Raw genomic sequence first — 21,856 nt, forward strand, 5'->3', positions numbered from 1 at the left:
GGAAAAGAACTCTGAACACATGAATTCAAGAATGTATAATTTCTCAACTATGCAAATATAAGGATGCAATATGAATTATGTGAGGGGCTTCATGAACCTTAAACAACAGAGGTGGGGGTTGGAGAGATGGCTCAGTGGTTAAGAGCACTGACTACTCTTCTGAAGGTCCTGAGTTCAATTCCCAGCAACCACATGGTGGCTCACAACCATCCGTAATGAGATCTGATGCCCTCTTCTGAGACAGCTACAGTGTACTTACATATAATAATAATAATAATAATAATAATAATAATAATAATAATAATAGAACAGAGGTAGCCGCACTATGAGCCAGCATGTCAGGAAGATATAAAAGGAGATAAAGAAATTTAGGAAGTGCTGATTACAGGGCAAGATTCCACCCAGCTAAGTTTATTGTTTGTGCTTTTAAAGGCAGGCAGGTTCCTGAGACAGAGCAAGTTTAGGCTCAGGCTTGGTAGGAGCGCTGGTTTCTGAGTGAGATCCCACCCAGTTAGCATAATGTCTGTGCTTACAGAGTCAGGTAACTCTCTGAATTCATTTGTCACTTTGAAAATAAATGCACTTGTTGTCTTCTTTTAAGAATCAATGGGCTAAGGTCATAAAATGCTGATTCCTAGGATAATCAAAAGGGAACCTGGAGTAAATTTATTTGCATTGATATGCAAATAAAAGACTGGTCTTTGGTCTGTAAGAGAGAGCCACCCAGAAAGAACTGTGGAGAGGGAACACAGCTCCTTTAGAATTTTCCTATCAGCATTTCCGACTTTGGAAAACCCAAGTTTTTTTTTTTTTTTTTTTTTCTAGCAGTTTCCCTGACTTTCAGAAAAACTAAGTATTTTTTCTAGCAAGTTTTCTGACTTCAGTTGAAAAACCCATTTGTTATCCAGAGAGTTTTAGAATTTTTTCCTAGCAAGAGCTTAGCTGTCTGGAGATCTCTGGGAGAGCTATTGACAGCAGAACACAGAGCTTGTACCCACAATTAATTTCAAGTCCTTTTTTTTGCTGTTCCCCAACAACCCTTCCTCAGAATTCCTAGAGTAGAATTTTCCTTTTTGTTGAAACCCACCCACCTACCTACCTACCTGATGTGCCCACCAAAGTGTTCGGTCCTCTATCACTTTTTTTTGTTGATTGGAACTTGGGGAAACCTAAATTTTTGTACCTGGGCTGTGGTCATGCAGATTTAGTCTTAGATTCAACCATTTCTTCTAATTCCCCTCAGATTAAACCATCTCTTCGATTTCTTTTAGGCAAGAGCTGTTTCTTTCATTGACATAGCATAAATCAATCCAGTAGAAGAAAGACTTTAAGTAAATCATGCATATAGTACCTGTAAATAAGTCTTAAGAGAAAAATAGTGTCGTGTGCATCTGAAAATACTCGAGTTCATTTTGTCTTCTAGAATAGCACTGAAAGACTGATAGGTTGGGGAGAGAGAGAGAGAGAGAGAGAGAGAGAGAGAGAGAGGGAGAGAGAGGGAGAGAGAGAGAGAGAGAGAGAGAGAGAGAGAGAGAGATGCCTTTTAGTGTGAGGCTGTCTTGACTCTCAGGTGTAGGTGTGTCATTGGCTCCATATGCCTGCACAGATGGTATCCAAGGCATTCGTCTGTCCAGGGGATAACAGATGTTTGCCTCCCCCTTCTTCAAAGTTTCAATGCATCTTGGGTAGGGTTTTGTAATGATGTGTATTCTACCATAGTTCTGAGAAAGTAATTTAGTAGGACATAGTCCCAGAAAAGGGAGGTATGAGCAAGTGAGGGGAGGCAGAAATCAAAATCATGCGACATCAAGCATGCTCCCACAGAAAGTAATTATGGCTGAGTCCAGCAGGTGAGTTCAGGGAATGGTATGAATAACTTGCACAGGGAACTTTCTACATACTGACCACCGTCCAGCCTATCAATAGTTGAGGGTGGCTCCTGGGAGAGGCACAAACGAGGGGAGGGTTCATGTAGCCAGGGCCTTCTGCTCATAAGGGGATACAAGGAAATCTCTGGGATCATATGAAACCCTGAAGTGATAAAGAGATGGAAGAGTCACATATGTGGTTCCAACTAGATTTATGAAACTAAACTGTGTTCCCTTGGACAAGTTCTCTATGTTCTTCAAGCTTCATATAATCTACCTTATGGCTCAGCATTTTCTATATCTGTTTTGCGCCAATATTCTAAATTGTCATTAGGTTCTATAAGTATGTGATGGCAATGTAAAATCCAATTGCTAATTCTGCACTCTGGCCAGGAGATTATCTCTGCTTTCCTCTTGCTCTTCTGAAAGTTAAAATTCATGGTTATTGACTCCTAGGGGTTCTCTCTCTCGGTTTGAATCCTCTAGCTCCTTTACCTACTCCATATATGAGAAAAAATTCTTCCAGACCCGATATCCTTTGATTAGCTTCTTTGGATATTTAATGATTCATTCAAGAGCCTTTGAAAATAGGGCATCTAGATAGGAAATGGGGACTACTGCCAACTTCAGAGTTGAGAATTCAATCAAGTGCTTTTTACGTTATTTTACATGTGGGTTAATGGGTCATAATCTGCTGTGTCTGCTTATAATAATAAGGCATTATCAACACTGTCCTCCAGTGAAGATGAGAAAGGCAAAAATAAGAGCTCCTATTTTGAATCTGTATGACAAGGAGCAGAAGTCACTAATCTTTCTTCTTTGGGTTGGAGAACCTCTGGTCTTTACAATAAATGAGCTTCATCCCATATGGAGCCACCAAACCCAGTCACTATTGCTGATGCCAAGAAGTGCTTGCTGACAGGAGCCTGATATAGCTGTCTCCTGAGAGGCTCTGCCAGAGCCTGACAAATACAGAAGTGGATGCTCGTAGCCATCCATTGAACTCAGCACAGGGTCCCCAATGAAGGAGCTAGTGAAAGGACCCAAGGAGCTGAAGGGGTTTGCAGCCCCATAGGAGGAACAACAATATGAACTAGCCAGTACCCCCAGAGCTCCCAAGGACTAAACCACCAACCAAAGAGCACACATGGTAGGACTCATGGCTCCAGCTGCATATGCAGCAGAGGATGGCCTTATCTGCCATCAATGGGAGGGGAGTCCTTTGATCCTTTGAAGGCTTGATGCCCCAGCACAGGGAAATGTTAGGGTGGTGATATGGGAGTGGGTTGGGGAGCACCCTCATAGAAGCAGGGGGAAGGGACAGTCGGATAGGGGTTTTTGGAGGGAAAACCGGGAAGGGGGTAACATTGAAATGTAAATAAATAAAATAGCCAATAAAAAATAAATGAGTAACAATGTATTCATAATTAAAAATAAATGGGCTTCCTCCTTGCTGTGATTGGGTTGTCTCCATAGGTATCGGTTATTGCATATTAATCCCGATGGTGAAGTATGATATCGTGTTGTTGGCCAGATAAAAATGGATGAAGACAGCCCTCTCTGGGGAAAACATTGAAATCAAACCCAGAAAAACTTATTATTCAGAATAGTAAACTCAGGATATAGTAGAAATTTGGGACGACTTGTTAGACAGAACACAGGCCCCAGGCCTAGAGTTTCTAATGGGCTGAGAAGGACTGCTTCTTTTATCAATAGACTCAATTTATTTTGATTTTATGTGTATGGGTGTTTTGCCTTCACATATGCCTTACATGTGTACAGTGTCCAAGGTCAAAAGGGTTTCAGATCCCCTGGAAGTGGAGTTACAGATGGTTTTGAGGCATTATGTTGGTGTTGGGAATCAAACCCAGATCTTTCGAAAGATCAGTTAAATGTACTTACTCCTGAGCCATCTCTCGTGCCCTAAAATGTCTGGTTTTTAACTTTTTCTCATGTGATAGTGCAGGAAAACTACTCCTTTATTACATTTTCTTTTTTTTTTTTTTTAAATCTGGGAGATAGCTTTCTTTATTTTTTTCTTTTAAAAAGATGTTTATTTTACTTTTATGTACTAGGGTTTGCCTGTACATACACAGATACATGTCCAGCCAAGTACCAAGTGCATGCAGTGCCCAAAGGAGTCAGAAGAGGGAATCGGAGCCTCTGGAAGTGGAGATATAGATGCCTGTTAGCTGTCATGTGGGTGCTAGGAATTGGATTCTGGTATTCTAAAAGGGCAGCCAGTGCTCTTAACCTCTGAGCCATCTCCAGCCCTGGTACTGCGAGTTTTCATAAGGTTTAAGAGATGGAGAAGATACTTGCTTTACAGTATCACCTTTTTTTTTTTTTTCTGGAATTGCATATCACAAAGAAAACACATTTCATAGACACAAAAGTCGTTTCAGGAAAAAGGTGAAAACCATATGGGAGTTTTTTTTTTTTTAATTGCATGTGTGTTACTGATTGTTATTGTGTTTTTCCACAATAAACTTAGTGTGTCAATTTCTAATAATAGGCTTTCCATAGAAGTTGCCAAAAACCATGTGTTGCAAGGAAGCATGTGTGATTGAAAAGGGCCAGTGATAGTAAATGAGAAGAGATAACCTTTTAGTAACCTTCACATGGATGAATTGGATGGTATTTTCTATATTAATTATAAAATTATCTTAATTTCATCTTAAATTTGCTTCCTGAAAGATTACAGTAATATCTATAACATTTTGGTGTGTATGTGTGTGTGTGGTGTATGCATGTTTTTGTAGGTATGCGTACATACGTTTGGAGGCCAGAGGTTAATGTCAAGTTGCTTTCTTAATTGCCTTCACATTATATTTAGAGATAGGGTTTTTCACTGAACTCGGAGCTCACCAACTTAGAAAGTCTAGCTGCTTAGTGAGCTCTAGGGCTCCTCCTGGCTTGACATCCCAGCGCTATGACTTCAGGAACATATCAGCAGGGCTCGTCCCCGGGTTTTTGTTGGTTTTGTTTTTTGTTTTCTGACAGGTTAGCTCAGGGCAGTGGAGTGCTGGGGGTAAGTAGCACTGCAGCTTGAAGTGTGCTTGAGAAGGGTGCTTGAAGAACTTGAGCTCTCTGTTTTCTTACAGAGATGAAGATGGATGGAGCGAATTGGTAACAGCAGTTAACAGGCCTGCCTCGCAGTGGAAGGTTCAGAGAAAATAGCAGAGTTTCAGTGGGCATGCTGAGGAATGGAGCTAGGTTTTCAGTAGAAACTTGGCCACACTAAGTCCTTGGGGTACTCTGTCTCAGTAAGGTGGGCAGTAGTGCATGTGAGAGCCATGTAGGTTTGTTCTGATTCAAGGGTCGGGGCAAGAGAGCAGTACTAGGTGGTATACAAAGTAATAATGCCCTCTCAGAAGGGTCGCATCCACTCAGACTCCGTAGCCAACACCATCTGTGGTCACTTGTTTGATTCTTATGGCCTTACTGAGAAGTGTCTTGGACCACAGCTGTGCAAGAGGGTAGAGAGCAAAACCTTCAAGACTTTCTCCTCCCCTCCCCCACCACATTTGTTCAACACAACACTGTGGCAAAGACCAAGACAAGTTCAAGAAGCAGCCCCCACTCTGAGGAGTTGGTAGTCTAGTGCGGAGAGGACAACTCATGGTTCCTTTTTCAACTTCCCATCAGCACTGTGTGTTCAGGTTGGATTACAAGGCAAGCTTTTGGGAAACCCTATTGTTCTGGTCAGAATATATGTGTCTTCCCAAAATTCAGATGTAGGAGCTTAGTATTCCAGCATAATACCTTTGAGAAGGGTGGTCTCTGGGAAGTGAGTAGGCTACAGGGCTCTGCCCTGATGATGGGATTAATGCCGTCTGTCTTTCTGCCATGTAAGATACAGCAAGAAGGTACCATCTCTACACAGTAGAGAGTCATCACTAGACACTAAATGCACTGGTGCCTTGAATGTTGACTTCTTAGCTTCCAGAACTGTGAACAAGGAGTTCTTTTTGTTTATACAGTATCCCCTTTAAGTAACAGACCAAGATAACAATTTAAGACACACATCTATCACAATTTAAACACAGAGAGACTAAATTTTATTTAATATTACTTAATATTGCACAGAAATAAAAATACCAACACTATACAACTGCTACTTAAATGACAATGATTTTCTTGTGTTGACAGTTACATTTTCTAAACAAGATCTTACAAGCACACATAATGTAAAAATGTCTTCAGTTAACACACGCCGTCACATCTTCTCTGGCAAAACGTGTTAGGTTGGGCCAGCAATTAAACACAATATTTTTATGCAAAACTGGAATTTTGATGTTGAGAGTTTTAAGAGTTTCTACAGCATCTTTACTTTTGTAATGTGACATTTTGAATATCAATGCACTGTCATGGGCAGTTCTGATGGGTGGGGTTCAATACAGGTGGGAACAATGTGCTCTTCAAAAACCACTTGAAGTCTTTTAAGGTTAGTAAGAGGCTGAGTAAAGCATGTTGCAGGATTTGATTGTTATCATACATGAGGTCACATAATAGAGTAGAAAGGCAACCCTGGGTTCTTGGCCAAACTATACATCAATATTCAAGCCATCCAGACAAAGCATTCTTTCTTTGGAGCGCATTTGCCACATTTGTGTAAAAAGAAACCTGATTTTGGAGGAAAGGATCAAGGTTTGGTTTAACACTCCCCCAAATTCCTTCTAGCAAAATTTGACTAGGTTGAGTGAAGGGCATTTACATTTAAAATGGAGAATTGTGTGAAATAAACCATAGTCATATTTCACCTTTTATTTTGGATAGGATCTCACTGTGCAGGGTTGGCTGGCCTAGAAGTCGGTATGAAGACCAGGCTGGCCTCAGACTCAGAGATCCACCAGCCTCTGTCTCCTGAGTGCTAAAAGTAAAGGCAACGTGCCGCTGCACCAAGTTTATATTTCACTTTTGAACCACACATTTTAATGCCATCCTCCATCTCCATAGGAGCAACACTCTCCCTGAATCCATTTGTACCTCTAACATTAGGATTTTCTGTTGGAACTTTTTTTTTTAAGAGTACAACCCCAGCCCTACCTACACTCCATAGTTTGGCAATTTAAGTTATAGCTTAATTCTGTCTTTGGCAGCAGTATCACGTTTTAAAATATTTATTTTTATTTTATGTGTATGAGTGGTTTGCTTGTGTGTGTCTGTGCACCACTTGTGTGCCTGCACAGAGGCCAGAAGAGGGTGTTTGTTGGATTCCTTGGAAGTAGAGTTAGAGATGGATGTGAGCCACCAGGTGGGTTCTGGGAACTGGACCCAAGACCACTGCAAGAGGAGCAAATGCTCTTAAGTGCAGAGCTATCTCTTCAGCTCAGCAGAATTTTTTACTAATATTTTATGAAATTAAAAAATCATATGTAATCGGAGACCCGGCTGGCCAAGTAGGAAATGACAGCCTTTTTATCTTTCCTAGGACTGTTTTTGTTTTTGTTTCTTTTTTTTGCTTCTGTGAAATAGAACTTGGTCTGAAAGACTCATCTAGATCAGGACTGCTGGAGGGGCCACTTTCGAAATCCAGGAAGACAAACTCTAGCTGGAAGCAAAACAAAACTGAAGCCTGTAATTTGGCAAGAAAGAGGGCTTAATGAACTCCTAATGCGAGAGCAGGATTCGGGCAACCAATAGGGTGCTCTTAGTCACCATTTCTGTTTGGTGTTTCTTATAAAAATCACTTTGTAGGGAGGGGCCCCAGAAACCACAACTGTCCTGAGCCTTGCAACTTTACTGCCCATTGTCTTGTCTTGGCATTGAGAATGTGGCAGCCAGTCATTAGATCAGAGCATGGGAAAGCAGAGAGGAAACTAGAAGAAATTACATTTTTTTTTGAGGAGTTGTCATTCAAAGAAAGAAAACTCGAGTTAGTTATAACTTCTTTCTCTGCATTGCAAAGAGATGGTTTTCATAAGCGCAAGAGTACCCAAGAGAGCTAGCTCCCCTGGGGTCAGAGGGCAGGGGTTGGAATGTAAAACCAGGCAGCTTGGGAGACTCTGCCTGCCTTAGGAAGGGCAAGTGCCCCTGAATTTCACACAGGGCACAAGAACTTGGCCCAGAGCTTGGGGTTCTCTCTGGTTTAGCTCTTCCTAGAGTCTTCTCTGAGCAGAGGCCTCCTCTTAGGTGTCAGTGCGCAAAATTGCCTCTTAATCCCAGCTTGCTCCCGACTAATTAGAACTTCTTCAAAGCCAAAAGATGAGCCTGAGGCTCCTTTTCCCATGCACAGGGGCACCAAAAGGGCCTCCAGCCTAGCCAGGTATCCCTGTCAACACATTACCAGGACAAGAGTCCCAAGGGAATTGGGCCCTTCCTTAGCTTTTGCCACCCCTCCCTCAGCTCAGCATTCCAAGGGACGCCCCCTCCCTGCGGTTCCTGGAGGCCAGTCAGGTCACAGAAGTCATTGCCCTGGCTCAGGAAGCTTCCTGCTGAGCCTTTGTGCGCTTCGCAGCCAGCAGCTGGGACGCAGGGCGGGGCGGGTCGCCCGAGAGCCAGCCGGCCAAGGCGAGCACTATTCCTGTCGCTGTGAGCTACCGGCTTGTTATGTACAGCGCCCAATCACGCTCCCAATCCTCTAAGCTGACCTGCTCTCCCCCCAGTGCCACAGGCTTTGATTTGATCGTTCTCTCAGAACAAGCTCACCCCCCAGCCCCCTAGCCAGTTGTCCTCGGACTGTGCGAGTGTCTACGGAGCAGCCACGATCAGAGCCACCATCCTGCTGTCCTGGGGCACCCACAATAGGGCCACATCCACGCATCTGGCCTTCTGGAGATTCAGTACCCTCGACCTCTCCAGGTGATGGTGCGCGGCCACCGCCGCCCCTGGTGTGCAAGTGTGGGTTCCCCAAATTGTGTAGGGGAGGCGGCTTTGGGCAACGCGCTGTCATGCTCACCAGCTGAAAACAAGTCTAGCAATACCGAGAAGACTCCGAAATCCACACCCTCTGCTACTAGAGGCTTTTGGAAATTGTCTCTACATCTTACTTTGTCTGAGAGGGGCACGGAGCAACAGCCAAATCTGGATGAAGGAACCTTAGGTTTTAAGCTGAGCAGGCAAAAATCAGCCTTTGCTAGGGGCTCAGCAGCTGGACAGCGGAGGTGGGGGTTCCGTGTTATGGGATGCCTCCAGCCGCGCTGGGCTGGCTCCATCCCAGCTTCCCGCCTTGGGCATCATGAGTTACTTCCTGTCTTACTGCAAAACCCACGGCAGCTCTCTTCTCACTGGCTACCAGGCCCTACGCGCTGAGGGCTTCTTGTGCGACGTGACACTGGAGGCCGAGGGCAGTGAGTTCCCAGCACACAGGTCACTTCTGGCGTGCTCCAGCGACTACTTCAGGGCCCTGTTCAAGAGTCACACTCAGGAATCGCGGGCTCGCGTAATTCACCTGCGTGTGCCTTCAGCGGCCGGCCTACAGCGCCTGCTGGACTTCATCTACACTGCCTGGCTGCCCCTCTCCATGGACACTGTGGAGGACACTCTGGAGGCTGCCAGCTACCTGCAAGTCACCGAGGCCTTGGGACTGTGTGCCCACTACTTGGAACGCCAGCTTGCCCCAGAGAATTGCTGTTTCATTGCCAATGTGGCAGCTCGATTTGGCCTGGCCCGCACCCTAGGTGCAGCGGAGTGCTGTATTGTACGCCACCTGGGGGGCCTGTTACTGATGGGCACTGGCCCCTCGGGGCTGTTGGAACTCAATCCTATATCAATGAAAGCTGTGCTGGGCGCCCCTGACGTGGCACGGGTGCCTGAGACGCGGCTGCTGGGCCTGGCACTAGCCTGGCTGCAGCAGGAACCCAAGGTCCAGCGCCTGGCACATAGTTCAACACTGCTTGGATGCATCCGCTTTGGCCTGGTGCCTGCTGGTGTGCTGCGGCGCATATACTCGGGCTCCGGTCTTATATTACCTACTAGGATCAAAAGCCTCATCATCCAGGCCCTCAATTACCATACAGCACCCTCCAGCCAGCCGCTTCTGCAGGGAGAACAGACTAGTGTTCGGAGTCCCCAGACCCGTATCTTGCTAGTTGGTGGTCTCAGAGCTAGGGAGATGGTTACCGAGGAGATCATGGGCCTACCAGAGGTAGTTCAGAATCGGCACCCTGCACCTCAACCAGAGGAAGAGGAGGGACAGGAGGAGGAAGAGATGGAGGAGAAGGAGTGGGAGCTCACCCAGGATGTGGTGTCCTTCGACGTGTATAACCACAGCTGGCACAGCTTGACACAGCTGCCCACACCACTGCTAGGCCACAGTGTATGTACCACTGGCAACTTCCTATTTGTCCTTGGAGGGGAGAGCCTTCCTGGCAGCCCATCTAGTTCCCTGGCTGCCGGCTCAAGGTCAATCACAGCCTTAGTGCACCGTTATGACCCGCGCTTCCACACTTGGACACAGGTGCCTGCCATGCGAGAAGCAAGGGCCTACTTCTGGTGTGGTGTGGTAGGTGAGAGTCTCCTGGCTGTCGGAGGCCTGGGCATCTGTGGTGAGGCACTGGCCTCAGTGGAGATGTATGACCTTCGCAGGGACCGCTGGATGGCAGCTGGACAGCTACCTCGGGCAGTACATGGTCACGCAGGTGCTGTCGGGGATCATGGTGTTGTGTACATCTCCGGGGGCAAGGCTGGGAGAGGTGAAGGAGGCACAAGTAGCCTCCGGGATATGTACTCCCTTAGCCCCGGAGAGAGAGTGTGGAGCAAGAGGGCACCCATGGGCACAGCTCGCTATGGGCACTACCTTGTGGTGCTGCGAGGTGCAGTGTTTGCCTTTTTGGGGAGATATGAGCCCTTCTCTGAGATTGAACGCTATGACCCCTGCACAGACCAGTGGACTCGGTTGCGGTCGCTACCCTATGACCGCTTCTGCTATGGACTTGCTGTGGTGGAAGAGACAGTGCTGCTGCTGGGTGGTCTCAAGTGGCGGGACTCACGCCAGGTGCCAACCCGGAACGTAGTGGGCTATGACCTGGACCTGGACCGTTGGGAAGATATAGGCTGTGTGCTGCCCTGGGCATGGAGTGGCCTTCAGTGTGCAGTGCTGCAGCTACCCGAGGGTAGGGAGGAGACAAGGGAGGGAGAGACTGGAGAGGTGCCAGATTTAGTGTTGGATTGAATAGGTGAGTCCAGGCTTCAGAGGATCCAAGGGAAAGTTGTTCTTGACCTTGCCTGAAGAGCACTGCTTTGTTCCCTTAAGAGGACTTTTATAGAGTAGTTCTGAATGGTAAGGAGGTGAACAAGGCCTTGGCCAAAGAATAACTATTCCCCTTCAACTGCAAATGTCAGTCAGGAATGGTCAAATGCAAAGATATGAGCCAGCTTTAGTTAACTGAAGAGGTTTCAGAAAGACAGACTCATTCTGGCCTAGAGGTGGAATTTGAAAATAAAATAGGACCTTATTTCTCTCCATAAAGTGTTTTTCAAGTACCTGTGAATATTTTCATGTCTCCCAAACAATGTACAACTAATTACACACAAACCACAGAAAACTGTTGGCTACAATAGCTGTAATAATAGGCCCAGTAGACAGTATTTGATGAAACTGTGAAGGGGCGTGTGTGTGTATGTGTGTGTGTGCACATACACACACCTTCATTAAACAGTATGGAATAGTTGTACCGAGAAAAATGGTAAAAAAAATGAAAAAAATGAGAAAAAATGAAAAAAAATTATGGTGCAGAGCCATGGTTATAGTTCTGCTTTGACAGTTTCGTATTGACATGGAACTGAGGGAAAAACAAAACCCAGAAAAAGCATTTCTTTGAGGAACAACTCTTGGTTATTAATTTTTCTGTCCTGTCCTCATCTGCTTTTACACTGGCAGCTTATTAGTTTATATATATTTCACTTAACCACAATATACTACATTTGTAAGAAGAAAATTAGCTTGGTTTTGGTGGTTTCACTCTTAGTTCCCCAAAGGCTCACAGAAAAGGAATGGGTAGGTGAAGTTTTTAAGGTTAGGTCAGGTCAGTGGGAAGATAGCTTGAGGTTTCAAGGTTTCCGAGGAGACCTTGGTAAGCTCTGAACAGGTGTTACTTCTGGCTAGTGCTATCAGTGAGGTGGCAAAGTGAGAACTTGTGACTGGGGTGGTGGTAGTGAGGGTGGCTGGATGATTAGGTCACAGAGAAATGTGGTAAGCCCTTTGCATGAATAAAGTCGGTGCTTTACAGGGATTCATTAAGAGCTGGATTTATTTGACTTCAGTTTACAGTGCTGCCTCTCTCCTAGATTTGAAACTAATGCAATAAAATGTACAGATATATATTGTTAAAAGGTCTCTTTCATGCTAGGCTAGTCTTATAACTCACCAGTCTTATAAAATTCATTAGTTTAATTTTTTTTTTTACCAGTAAAACAACAGCTGACTTTACAAAAGTAGAAGCTGCATACTAGTAACAGAGCTAGCCTTCCCACCAACTGCCTGTTGTTTGCAGGCTGTTTGTCCACTGTATACGTGACGCATCCATCATGTACAAATAGTTTTAAGTGAAGATACACCACATTGGTCTAGTGAACATCAATATGCCTAAACAACTGTAACAAGCACACTTCATTTTATGACAAGAGGGGTTTTGTTTGTCTGTTCTTTCTCTCTCTTTCTTTTACATATACAAAATCCCACAAATTTAATGTTTGTCAATAACCATGCAGTAAATAAATGTTTTTACAAATAGGGTATTCTAAATGATAAAAATATTACACTGGACCCACAATTCCATACAAACATTAATGCATGTTTCTCATCCATTTTGACTAAAGATAGGATTACTGAAAATGTGCTGTAGAAAGGCCACTCTCCTGTACACTTGTGCAAAGTCTGCAAAACGATAGTGATTTAATGTGATTTCAAAAGCAAAGAAAAAGATCCCGCTGTGTAGTTTTTACTTTCTTCTCTACAGCAAAAATATTCACTGGCATATATCTGAACTCTTAGAGATGTAAATACATTCACTGAGCTGTACAGGCAACAGGATAAAGCTGATCAGAAGTAGATTTCAGGATATAGAATAGTAAAGGAGGATCTATCCCTCCTGAAAAAACAGCAAATTGTGACTTGTATATTATGCAGCCACACACTAAAAAGCAGCAAGTCACTTTCATGCTGTGGTCACTTTCCAAAACTAGACACATAAAAATGGCAATATGTCAAGAGGACTTTTTCATAGACTCCACCTATAAACAGTTCAGGATTCTAGGAAAAACCTCTAAGTGTTTGATCTCAGGCCACTCAATGTAATAACTCCCTGAATGACTGCCATCCTCTGCTCCTTAGTAGAGAAACCCATTAAGGTTTTTCAACATTATTTTCTCTACTGCAACTTCTATCTGCCACGACTAAATGCATTTTACTCCCTTGCCTGATGTATAATTACAGAAGTTTAGTTACAGACCAAGGGAAAATTGCAAAATGCCTGGAAAATGGACTCATTTCAGTGTATACCTTGTCTTTTAAGAGTTCAAAAAACACGAGTTTGGGCTGAAAGTGTGTGTGTGTGTGTGTGTGTGTGTGTGTGTGTGTGTGTGTGTAGCTGTTAGCTGCCTTTCTGGGTGAGTTAAGTCTGTTTTAAAAAATCCATTCTTAAATTCTTCTGTACACAATCAGCATTTCATCACTACAAAAATAAAGGAAGATTTAAAGCAAGAAAATAAAGCAGCTCTATGTTCAATTTTGGTCTCAGTTACAAAAGCATCTCACAAAGCTTTGCCCTGATACGCCGCGCAGTGCTCGCATGGGTTTGCAATCGTGCCTCCCTTAACCAGTCGGCACAAGTTAATAGACTCTTAAGACAGATATTAGACCTGAACTTTTCGTATGTTCATGCTCTTCTAGTTTGCTTAACTCTTTTATACGCACCTACATTTCATAAAAATAAAACTACAGCATTAAACTTTGTGCAATGTTTAAGAAAATTCTTAGAACATTTTAATAAATATAAAAAGGTTTAAATTCTTTCCCACCCACAAGGATGTCTGCACCTGAAAAAATTGTGATTTACGGTTGAAGTTTCATTATATATAAAATGAACTTAAAGGGAGAAGAGATGACCTCAGATAGAAAACTGCCTTTTTGTAGTTTTTCTACTTGAAGATCATCTGTTTTCAGAATTGTCTGCAAAAGTTAATTTAAGTCATTAAAGATAGTTGATTCTGCATATGGTAACATAAGCTGAGCACTGACTGCATATAAAACATACAAATGCTCTTTAAAGACAGTGGCAATGTGACCATGTATGCTTTGTTTCATATAGTTTGGTAACATTAAAGTAGAGCTTGTCAAGTATCCAACACACTGATAAAAAAAACTACCTTATCCACTGATTCAGAGTACCGTCAGGTACTAGGTGACCTCGAGGCCGAGTGCACTTACACATGTGTCTCAATGTATGAGTGAGTGTGTGTTAGAGAGGAAGTGAGAACATCTACTTCAGAAGAGATACTTAGTGGGTCATTTGAGGTGGTGCTTTGACAGATATCCAAGAAAAGGTCGAGGTACATCTGCTTCCATTGTTGGAATTCTTTAGAAGTCAAGTCTGGATTGTCTAGGACTTTATCAATAATGGCTACTTCCCCTTCTCTGGCCTGAAAAGCAAAAGAATTCAATAGTTAAAATGGGGAGGGATTAAATTTTATCAAAATTTAAAACAAGTGCCAATACATTCAGACGCCTCTAAGAAACAGATTTGTCGTTCGTTTGCCATCTCTGATTATGCAGACCTTCATGGTTTAAGAAAACCTCCCCCAACCTGTAAGATTCCTCAACCTTCAAAGTCTCTCATTTCTTCAACACCCTTCCTTAAACACTCAAAGAGAAGCTGATCTCTATCTGTTTCTGTTAATGTTCTACCATCGCCAACAAGTGTATTTACCACCGTCTATCTCTTCAGTTACTCTGGAACTTGTCCCGCCTCTCCTTCATGGCTAACTCCTCATGCTCCAGTGACAGAAAACAGGACCCCTGTTATTGCAAATACAGAATACTTGCCCTGTGACCATTAAGAATCCCATCCCATAGCACACGGGCCCTAGAATGAACAAAGCCTTTCCCTTCACACTGGCGGCTGCGATTCACCTGATGACTAAGCATCACTTTGGTATGACTCTCAGAAGCACAACTATCAACTGTAGAAGAAGAGAATTTCTTCTGTTGAAGGTAAAATAGAAAAAGGGTTAAGAGACTTTGAGAAAACCATTCTTTTCTTTTATGGATCTAACAAAGGGCTAAGAGAATCTTGGAAATGTTCTGCCAGAAACAGGAGGGAAAGAAGACAACAACCCGTATAAGAAGCGCTTCTGGCCAGTGAGGAGACAAGATATGAAATGGGTATGAGAGTGATGATGCTGGCAGTTGCCTATGGTGGGATCTGAGAGCTATTCTTGGGTGCATTTAGTTATTCTTCTGTAAAGGAAGATTTTATAACCTATTACTTTTCTAGGTCCCAAAGGACAGGGCTCTGTAGCTCCCCATCATTTTTTAACCATCAAGGGATTTTCTTTTTAGTGTTTTCTTTATCCTAGAAGACCAGAAGAGTCTAACAGCATGACATATTAGGATCCTTCTTGAACTCAACATTTACAGTGGCATTTCATTGTCATAGGACAAAAATATTGTAGGGTATTTACTGAGCATATAAGACAGGAAAAGAGAGAAGAAGAGGAGGAAGTAGGACTGTAAGGGAAAAGAAGAGGAGAAAGGGGGAGGGAGGAAACACAAGAAGCAGGTATTTAAGATATTCACATATGGCAAAGAGGTGAGGGACAAAAAATAAACACGGTATTTCTGCAGACTGTCTCATATTGCTTTGTTTTGACGTTTTTTGTCTTATTTTCTTTTGCTTATATATTTTCGTTTCAGATTTTGTGTTTCTGTGAGTTTGTGTGTTTCTTGTTTCTTTGCTTTTAACAGAGAGAAATGGTGTGGAGTTGGGTGGGGAGTATCTGGCAAGAGTTGGAAAAGATGAAAAGCAGGATCACAATAAGTTATATGAAAATGTTTCAACAAAAGAAGGCACAAAGTAAGTTAGAAAGCCAAGGATATCTTTCAACTAGAATGGATCAACAGAATTACTCTTATGGCTATTGTAGCTTCCCCCCTTGTAGACTTGTAGCATTAGCTACCAGTCCTTTAATAGTCCCATGGCTTCAGATAGCATCTGCACATAACTGACACCAAATACTTTGTTGTTATTACCTGAAGACATTTCGAATCATTGTTTTTTTTTTCTATTGTTTTCGTTTATTTAACACTCATCTCTATTCCAAAACTACAATTTTAGCAGGATGCCAAAACACTTCTCACAGAAGTCTTTTGATGTTTTGTGTTTTGGAATTACTGTGCTCCACCTTCTGTATGACAGTTCTTGTTTGTTTGTTTGTTTGTTTTGGTTTTGTTTTCACTTTTTGTGCGATACAGGACCTGCCCAGGGTGCTTTGTAAGATAAGTCTTATCCTCCCTTTCCTCATCCTCATAGTAGAAAATCTCCTGTATCAACCTCCTTCAACTTCTGCCTCTCTGTTCCCCTGTCCTTACCACTCTATATACCCAATCTGGCCATGGCACAGGAAGAATGAAAAGAGAGTTAAGCACTTACAGAAGTACATAATGGGAAAGTAATGTATGCATTAGGAACTGATGATGCAAACAGAACAACAGTTATGCCATTTCTACATGGAACATGATGACTCTAGCTTCACTCCACACGTTGTAGTTCATTCACAAAACATTTCAAGTGCTTTTAACATTTAACATACAAACCAAGGGCCTTTAATATCTTTTATAATTGTAGTACATGGTGAACGTCTCTTAGAAAGTCAAAAAAACTGAGGAGTAACACCAACCCTGCCCCTTTTAAAAAGAAGTCTTAACCACATCCTGATTTCTCCTAAGACTAAGTCATGTAATGTTTAGTCGGTGTCTTAGTAATTTCAATGAAGACCTGACCGGATTCCTTTGCAATCACCGTGCTGCGCGTTCTTCCTAGCTGCCCTTCCCTCCCCATAGCTCCCTGTTTTGTTCCACTCAGCCTGTAGTATCTGGAAATCTAGTTTCAGTCCAAGAATAAATCACCCCAAAGGAATTTATATGTTTGTTCCATAGCTTACCTTTAAAGTGCTTTTAAGAATTCTCAGCCTGTGCAGTTTCTCATTCATCACAGGATCATTACACCGTTTTATGAATGATAGTTTGTATTCCATCTTGGTTGAAATGCGATGTTCTCCTAGTGGTGACAGACTGGCTTCCTCCAGTGCCCTGTATAAATCTTGCAAGGAGTCTCCTAATTTTTCTTCCCTGTTTTCATCTGAGAGACAGAGGAGTGGGAGTGGGGTAAAGGATGAGGAGAAGAGAGGGAAAGAGACAGATATGCAGTTTAATACACATTATTTCTGCAGTTTGAAAACTCTAAAAATTGGATTGTCTGAAATATAGTCTAATGAATGATTAGGAAAATAGTCTAATACTTAAATATCTCTCAAAAATAAAACAAAACAAACAAAATACCTCACAAATTCTAGTTAGATGGGATTATATAATTATGGATAGCCAATTATTTTAAGAATTTGATTCAACAAATAGCCTCTTGAGAGAAAAATACTCACATATTTTGAATTCAATGAACTGAAGTATAACATGTACATAACATGAAAATTCTGCTTCATAATGTTTAGTATTTTAAGACAACAATTAAACACAGAAATGCTATTTAATAGAGTTCTCCTGGTTAATTAATACTTAATGATTTCCATTTTTTAAGATTTCCTAAGATGGAATGGTATTTGCTGGCATTTTTGATTATGATCGTCCAGTTATCTAATAGACTTTTAGATTTCATGCGACTGCTATAGCAGTGCCTAGTACATCAGCAATACAGGAACTGATCAGAAGTTATTATCAAAAATAATGTCTTTGAATTTCAGGCAGGAGCTCACTGTGTAGGCTAGGGTGGCCTGCAATTCATTATGTAGCCCAGGCTGTACCCTGCAACACATGAGGCTGGCCTCCAATTCATGGTAATCCTTTTGCCTCTGCTTCCCAAGTGCTGGGATTACAGGTATATAAGCCACCATGCTCAGCAATAATAATGTTTTAAATTAAATTAAAATGAATCACATGGATATATTCATAAGCAAATATAAGGACACTTCTGACATGTACGAACAGAATTGATAACATTTAAAAATTGTTAAGAAAATATTTCACTTCAATATTTTTGAGGAAAATTAAGACAGTTACAAGTATGGATTTTTGATCTAGATGATCAAATGAAGGTCTTATTTTACTTTAAAATTGTATGAATAATGATGTTAAATCAATTAGAAACATATCTGTTTGTTTGTCATAAATATAGTGATAAAAATGAACTGGATTCTTCTTTGGGTAGCAAGGGTCTTATTTGAGGAATACTTCTTAAACTAGTCCAAGGCATAAATATAGAACATTATTCATTCCACCATCGATCATGCAATATTAAGCTTTCAGATATAGTTTTAAAAGTAGATTCCCTAATTAACGACAACACTAATGAACATTAACTTGTGCCAGACAGTAGGGTAAATGTCTAACATACGTGATTTCATTTGATCTTCACATGATACTAAGAAATCTTCAATTTATATCAGGGGAGGTCTTTGCTCAAGGCCATAATCTTATATAAATGGGGAAATTAGAACTTAATTATTTAGTGTGCATTTAATTAGAGGTACCAGTTAATGTGAGACTCCTTCAAAATGCATCATTCTAAGCATTTATTGCATGCTTTGCATGCAATTTTTAATAGAAATTACTGTGCTTTCCACAGAAAAGGTTTTCAATGGGATACAAACTATAAACAGACTGTACGACTTTACTAAGTTGAACTACACAGAAATATTTCTGTATGCTCATAATCTGGCAAAGAAGATGAATGTCAGAGATAGAACACTTAAGGGGGTGACAAGTTATACCCATGATTTGTGTCAAGTATGACCTCCACCCCTTGGGTTATGCTAAGGATGCTCTAAACATGTTTTAAAAGAATACAGCTAAAACTGCCCCCAAAGTCTAAAATAACACCTTAATTTTTAAGGATTCACCTTTAGGATTAAAAAGTTGTTTTGTTTAAATTCTGTATTTAACTGAGAATAGTTATGGTCATTTGTTTTCACTAGAAAACCCCTTCTCATCTGTCAGCACATGCTATCAGTGTGTTCTAGAATGAGTTCTAATGCCTAAACATCTCTCTCTTAAAATAGGAAAATTCATTTAAATAAAATCTTTAAAAAATGCTCTGTTTCATCCATGAACAGTTTTCAGCACATAGAGGAGTTTGATGGATGGGTGGATGCAAGCCTATGAAAAGAGTGGATTTTCAAGTTACAAGCAAGATAGATCCATTATGGAGAACTTCAAATGAGGATGCCTAGGAAGAAGAAAGGCACAAAAAATAGTCACTTATGGTCACTAAATGGAGTTGTACAAATAAAGACACATTTGAACAGAATAATTCAATTTTATAAAATCATAATTCAGGAAAGGGCACTGGGAAATTATTTAATAATTATTCCATTTGCTTCAGGGCAAGATTGCATGTAGAGACAGATGCAATTTCTGAAAGTAGGGGTTTGGGTACCAGTAAGAAGCCTAACAGATAGGAATTATAGTAGTTAAGGTATCAGGTGGCATAATGTACTATTACTTTTTCAGTTCTAGAAAGGAGGTGAAAGAAAAAAAGGATCTAAATTATAGATTTACAATTTAAGGAGGGTAGACTTATTTTCACACAGTGAATTTTTAAAGAGAAATCTTTCTCATATTACCTAATACTGTAGGGCATATATATCTTGTTACAGTTTGATCTAGCCTGTTCTCTTTCTCTATTTCTTTGTGTCTCTGTCTCCCATTTCACTGCTGGGGATCAAATGAAGGGTCTTGTAAATACTAGGCAAACATTCTATCATTGAACTACATCTCAACCCAACCCCTTTACCTTAACTTTTAATATCGTGGACTACTGCAGAAGCTTTAATTTTATACAATATCAGTGAAGTTTTACTTTAAGAAGACTAAGCAAAGATTAAATATAAAAATATAAATAACTATATAAAAACAAAAAGCCTCTCCCCTGGCCCCTTCTTAACATTATTTGAGGCAAAAAGCATCCAACCAAAAGACAACATAATTCTACAAGGTATTTGGTTTGACAGTTGTACAAAAAGCCAAGCATAGGTCTAGCTGGGCAGCACGTCTGAACAAGGAATCACAATGACACAGAACATGGAAACATTTTGAAGTAGTAGTTGGATGGTGTGGCTCCTATCAGAGATAAGAAAGTCCCCACTTAGTCCTCTATACACCATACACATATGCAACACTTCACAAGACACAGTAGTGGAATGAGCAAGGACGAGGGACTGAGAAGCCAGGCTACCACAAAATGTCACCAATGATATAACATTCTAAGACTACACAAAGAGTCCTTTTATTTTCAAAAGAAGGGAGTGAGGGGCTGAGTCATATTATAAATCTGATTCACTGTGTTCAACAGTCAAAACAACACAGAACTCAACATTAAAGACAAAAACAGACCTTTATTTTCTTTTTTAGTTTTCAATTGGTTTTCTTGATTTTTCCCAGATGAATCTCAATTAAGTCTACAGGGCTACTGTTGCAACCGCAAACATGAAAGCACCTTTATTTTCTTCTCTCTTTGCCCTCTTCCTCTTCGTCTCCTTCACATTTCCCTTCAGGGTCCTCTCTCTTCTCAAACTTTGCTTTTTCTTCTTTTAGAAGAAGCTTGCCTTGGAAGATGAGGCAAACACTTGGTGAGGCCTGCTTCTCAACTGTTTTTTTTTTCAGTGTGGCAGTTCAGCCATTGGAACACTGGCTAAAAACCAGCTCGTTTGCAATTTGAGGGAATGTTTCTGAAAATTGGCAAAGTGTAGCACATTCAAATAGAAGGACATATATAGGAACCTTCTGTGATTCCCACCGAGGATGTGTAGCATTGCTGAAATGACATTTTAATTGGCGTCTAATTTATTCATGAAAGCTGGAACTATGAAGGAATAAAACTTTCCCCAAATTATATTTACATTTGTAGCATAAAAATTAGGTCTGTGTTAGATCACGCATTAAAAAACAATTCATTCCAGTAAAGCAAAGAGCACTTATAAGTTCCCCTTTTTATATGAAATTTCATTGACTGGTGGATTTGAAGGTCAAAATGAAGTAATCGATTTGCATTCTGTGCCAAGAGATGATCATATCTGGCTGTGTCAGAATTGGCAGGAGGGAAAAACTCCCCTTTGGTATCATTCATACATTAGGAATCTAGGAACACGGTGAGCATCATAGTAATTCATTGGTTCTCTGCATAGGGTTACCAGGTCATTAAACAAAATAAAGAAAAGCTCAAATAAAAGATTAGCTAATAAAAAATACCAGGTTGTTGCGATGTCTTGAGCAGATTAGAATGTATTCCTCAATTGCTCCAAAATTTTCAGTTAGTGAATTCTATGCATTTAGGTGCAGTGGTTTGTAAACATTTTTTCAACTGTTCACCCTTATAGGCTAAAACACTTGTGTTGTTCATAATTCAAACACATTTAGTAGTCTATCCATATATGCTATAAATATTCAGAAACAAACTGAAAAAGATGAGATATAAAGCTCAAGGAGAAAATCTAATTATTTTCTTCCTGTATGTTAATAGATTCTCCTTCAAACATCTATAACTGTGACTTCTATAAGGGGAATTTGTGTTACTGACATCTGCATTTTCCATTGTCTATCTACCATAATGCTTCAAAGGCTCTCAACAAATTCAAATGGAGTGATAGTTTACTTTATTAATAACACACTTCAAAGAAGATTCCCATTAGGTGACTGTGTGATTACTGTTCATGTTTCTTTGGTAGAAACTAAAGACAATAAAACCTCACTCTTGTCTTCTGATTTCCCTGCCACTGCAATGGCATTGTTAAAGCAGAGTAAAAGATGAAAACAAAACCAA

At 41.2% G+C, this 21,856-nt stretch overlaps 2 protein-coding genes across 5 annotated transcripts in view; one reads left to right on the forward strand and one right to left on the reverse strand.

The window, feature by feature from the left end:
* Window positions 1–9,048: 9,048 nt before the first annotated feature.
* Klhl34 (kelch-like 34) lies at window positions 9,049–11,674 on the forward strand. Its single transcript, NM_001081667.2, has one exon. The coding sequence runs from the start codon at window positions 9,049–9,051 to the stop codon at window positions 10,981–10,983; it is 1,935 nt and encodes a 644-aa protein (NP_001075136.1). The 3' UTR covers window positions 10,984–11,674.
* Window positions 11,675–12,043: 369 nt separating this feature from the next.
* Window positions 12,044–21,856, reverse strand: part of Cnksr2 (connector enhancer of kinase suppressor of Ras 2) — a 223,029-nt gene continuing 213,216 nt past the window's right edge. For 2 of the 4 annotated variants that reach the window (XM_017318507.2, XM_006528861.4), the window contains 2 exons: window positions 16,971–17,167; window positions 12,044–14,450 (listed from right to left, as the gene is read on the reverse strand). In XM_017318507.2, coding sequence (XP_017173996.1) covers window positions 14,235–14,450; window positions 16,971–17,167 — 413 coding nt within the window. In that variant the 3' untranslated portion in view covers window positions 12,044–14,234. The remainder of the gene's footprint in view (window positions 14,451–16,970; window positions 17,168–21,856) is intronic. The other 2 variants (NM_001310719.1, NM_177751.3) reach the window with 1 other exon arrangement.

The sequence above is a fragment of the Mus musculus genome, chromosome X, assembly GCF_000001635.26.
Source record: "Mus musculus strain C57BL/6J chromosome X, GRCm38.p6 C57BL/6J".
Taxonomy (NCBI): Eukaryota; Metazoa; Chordata; class Mammalia; order Rodentia; family Muridae; genus Mus; species Mus musculus.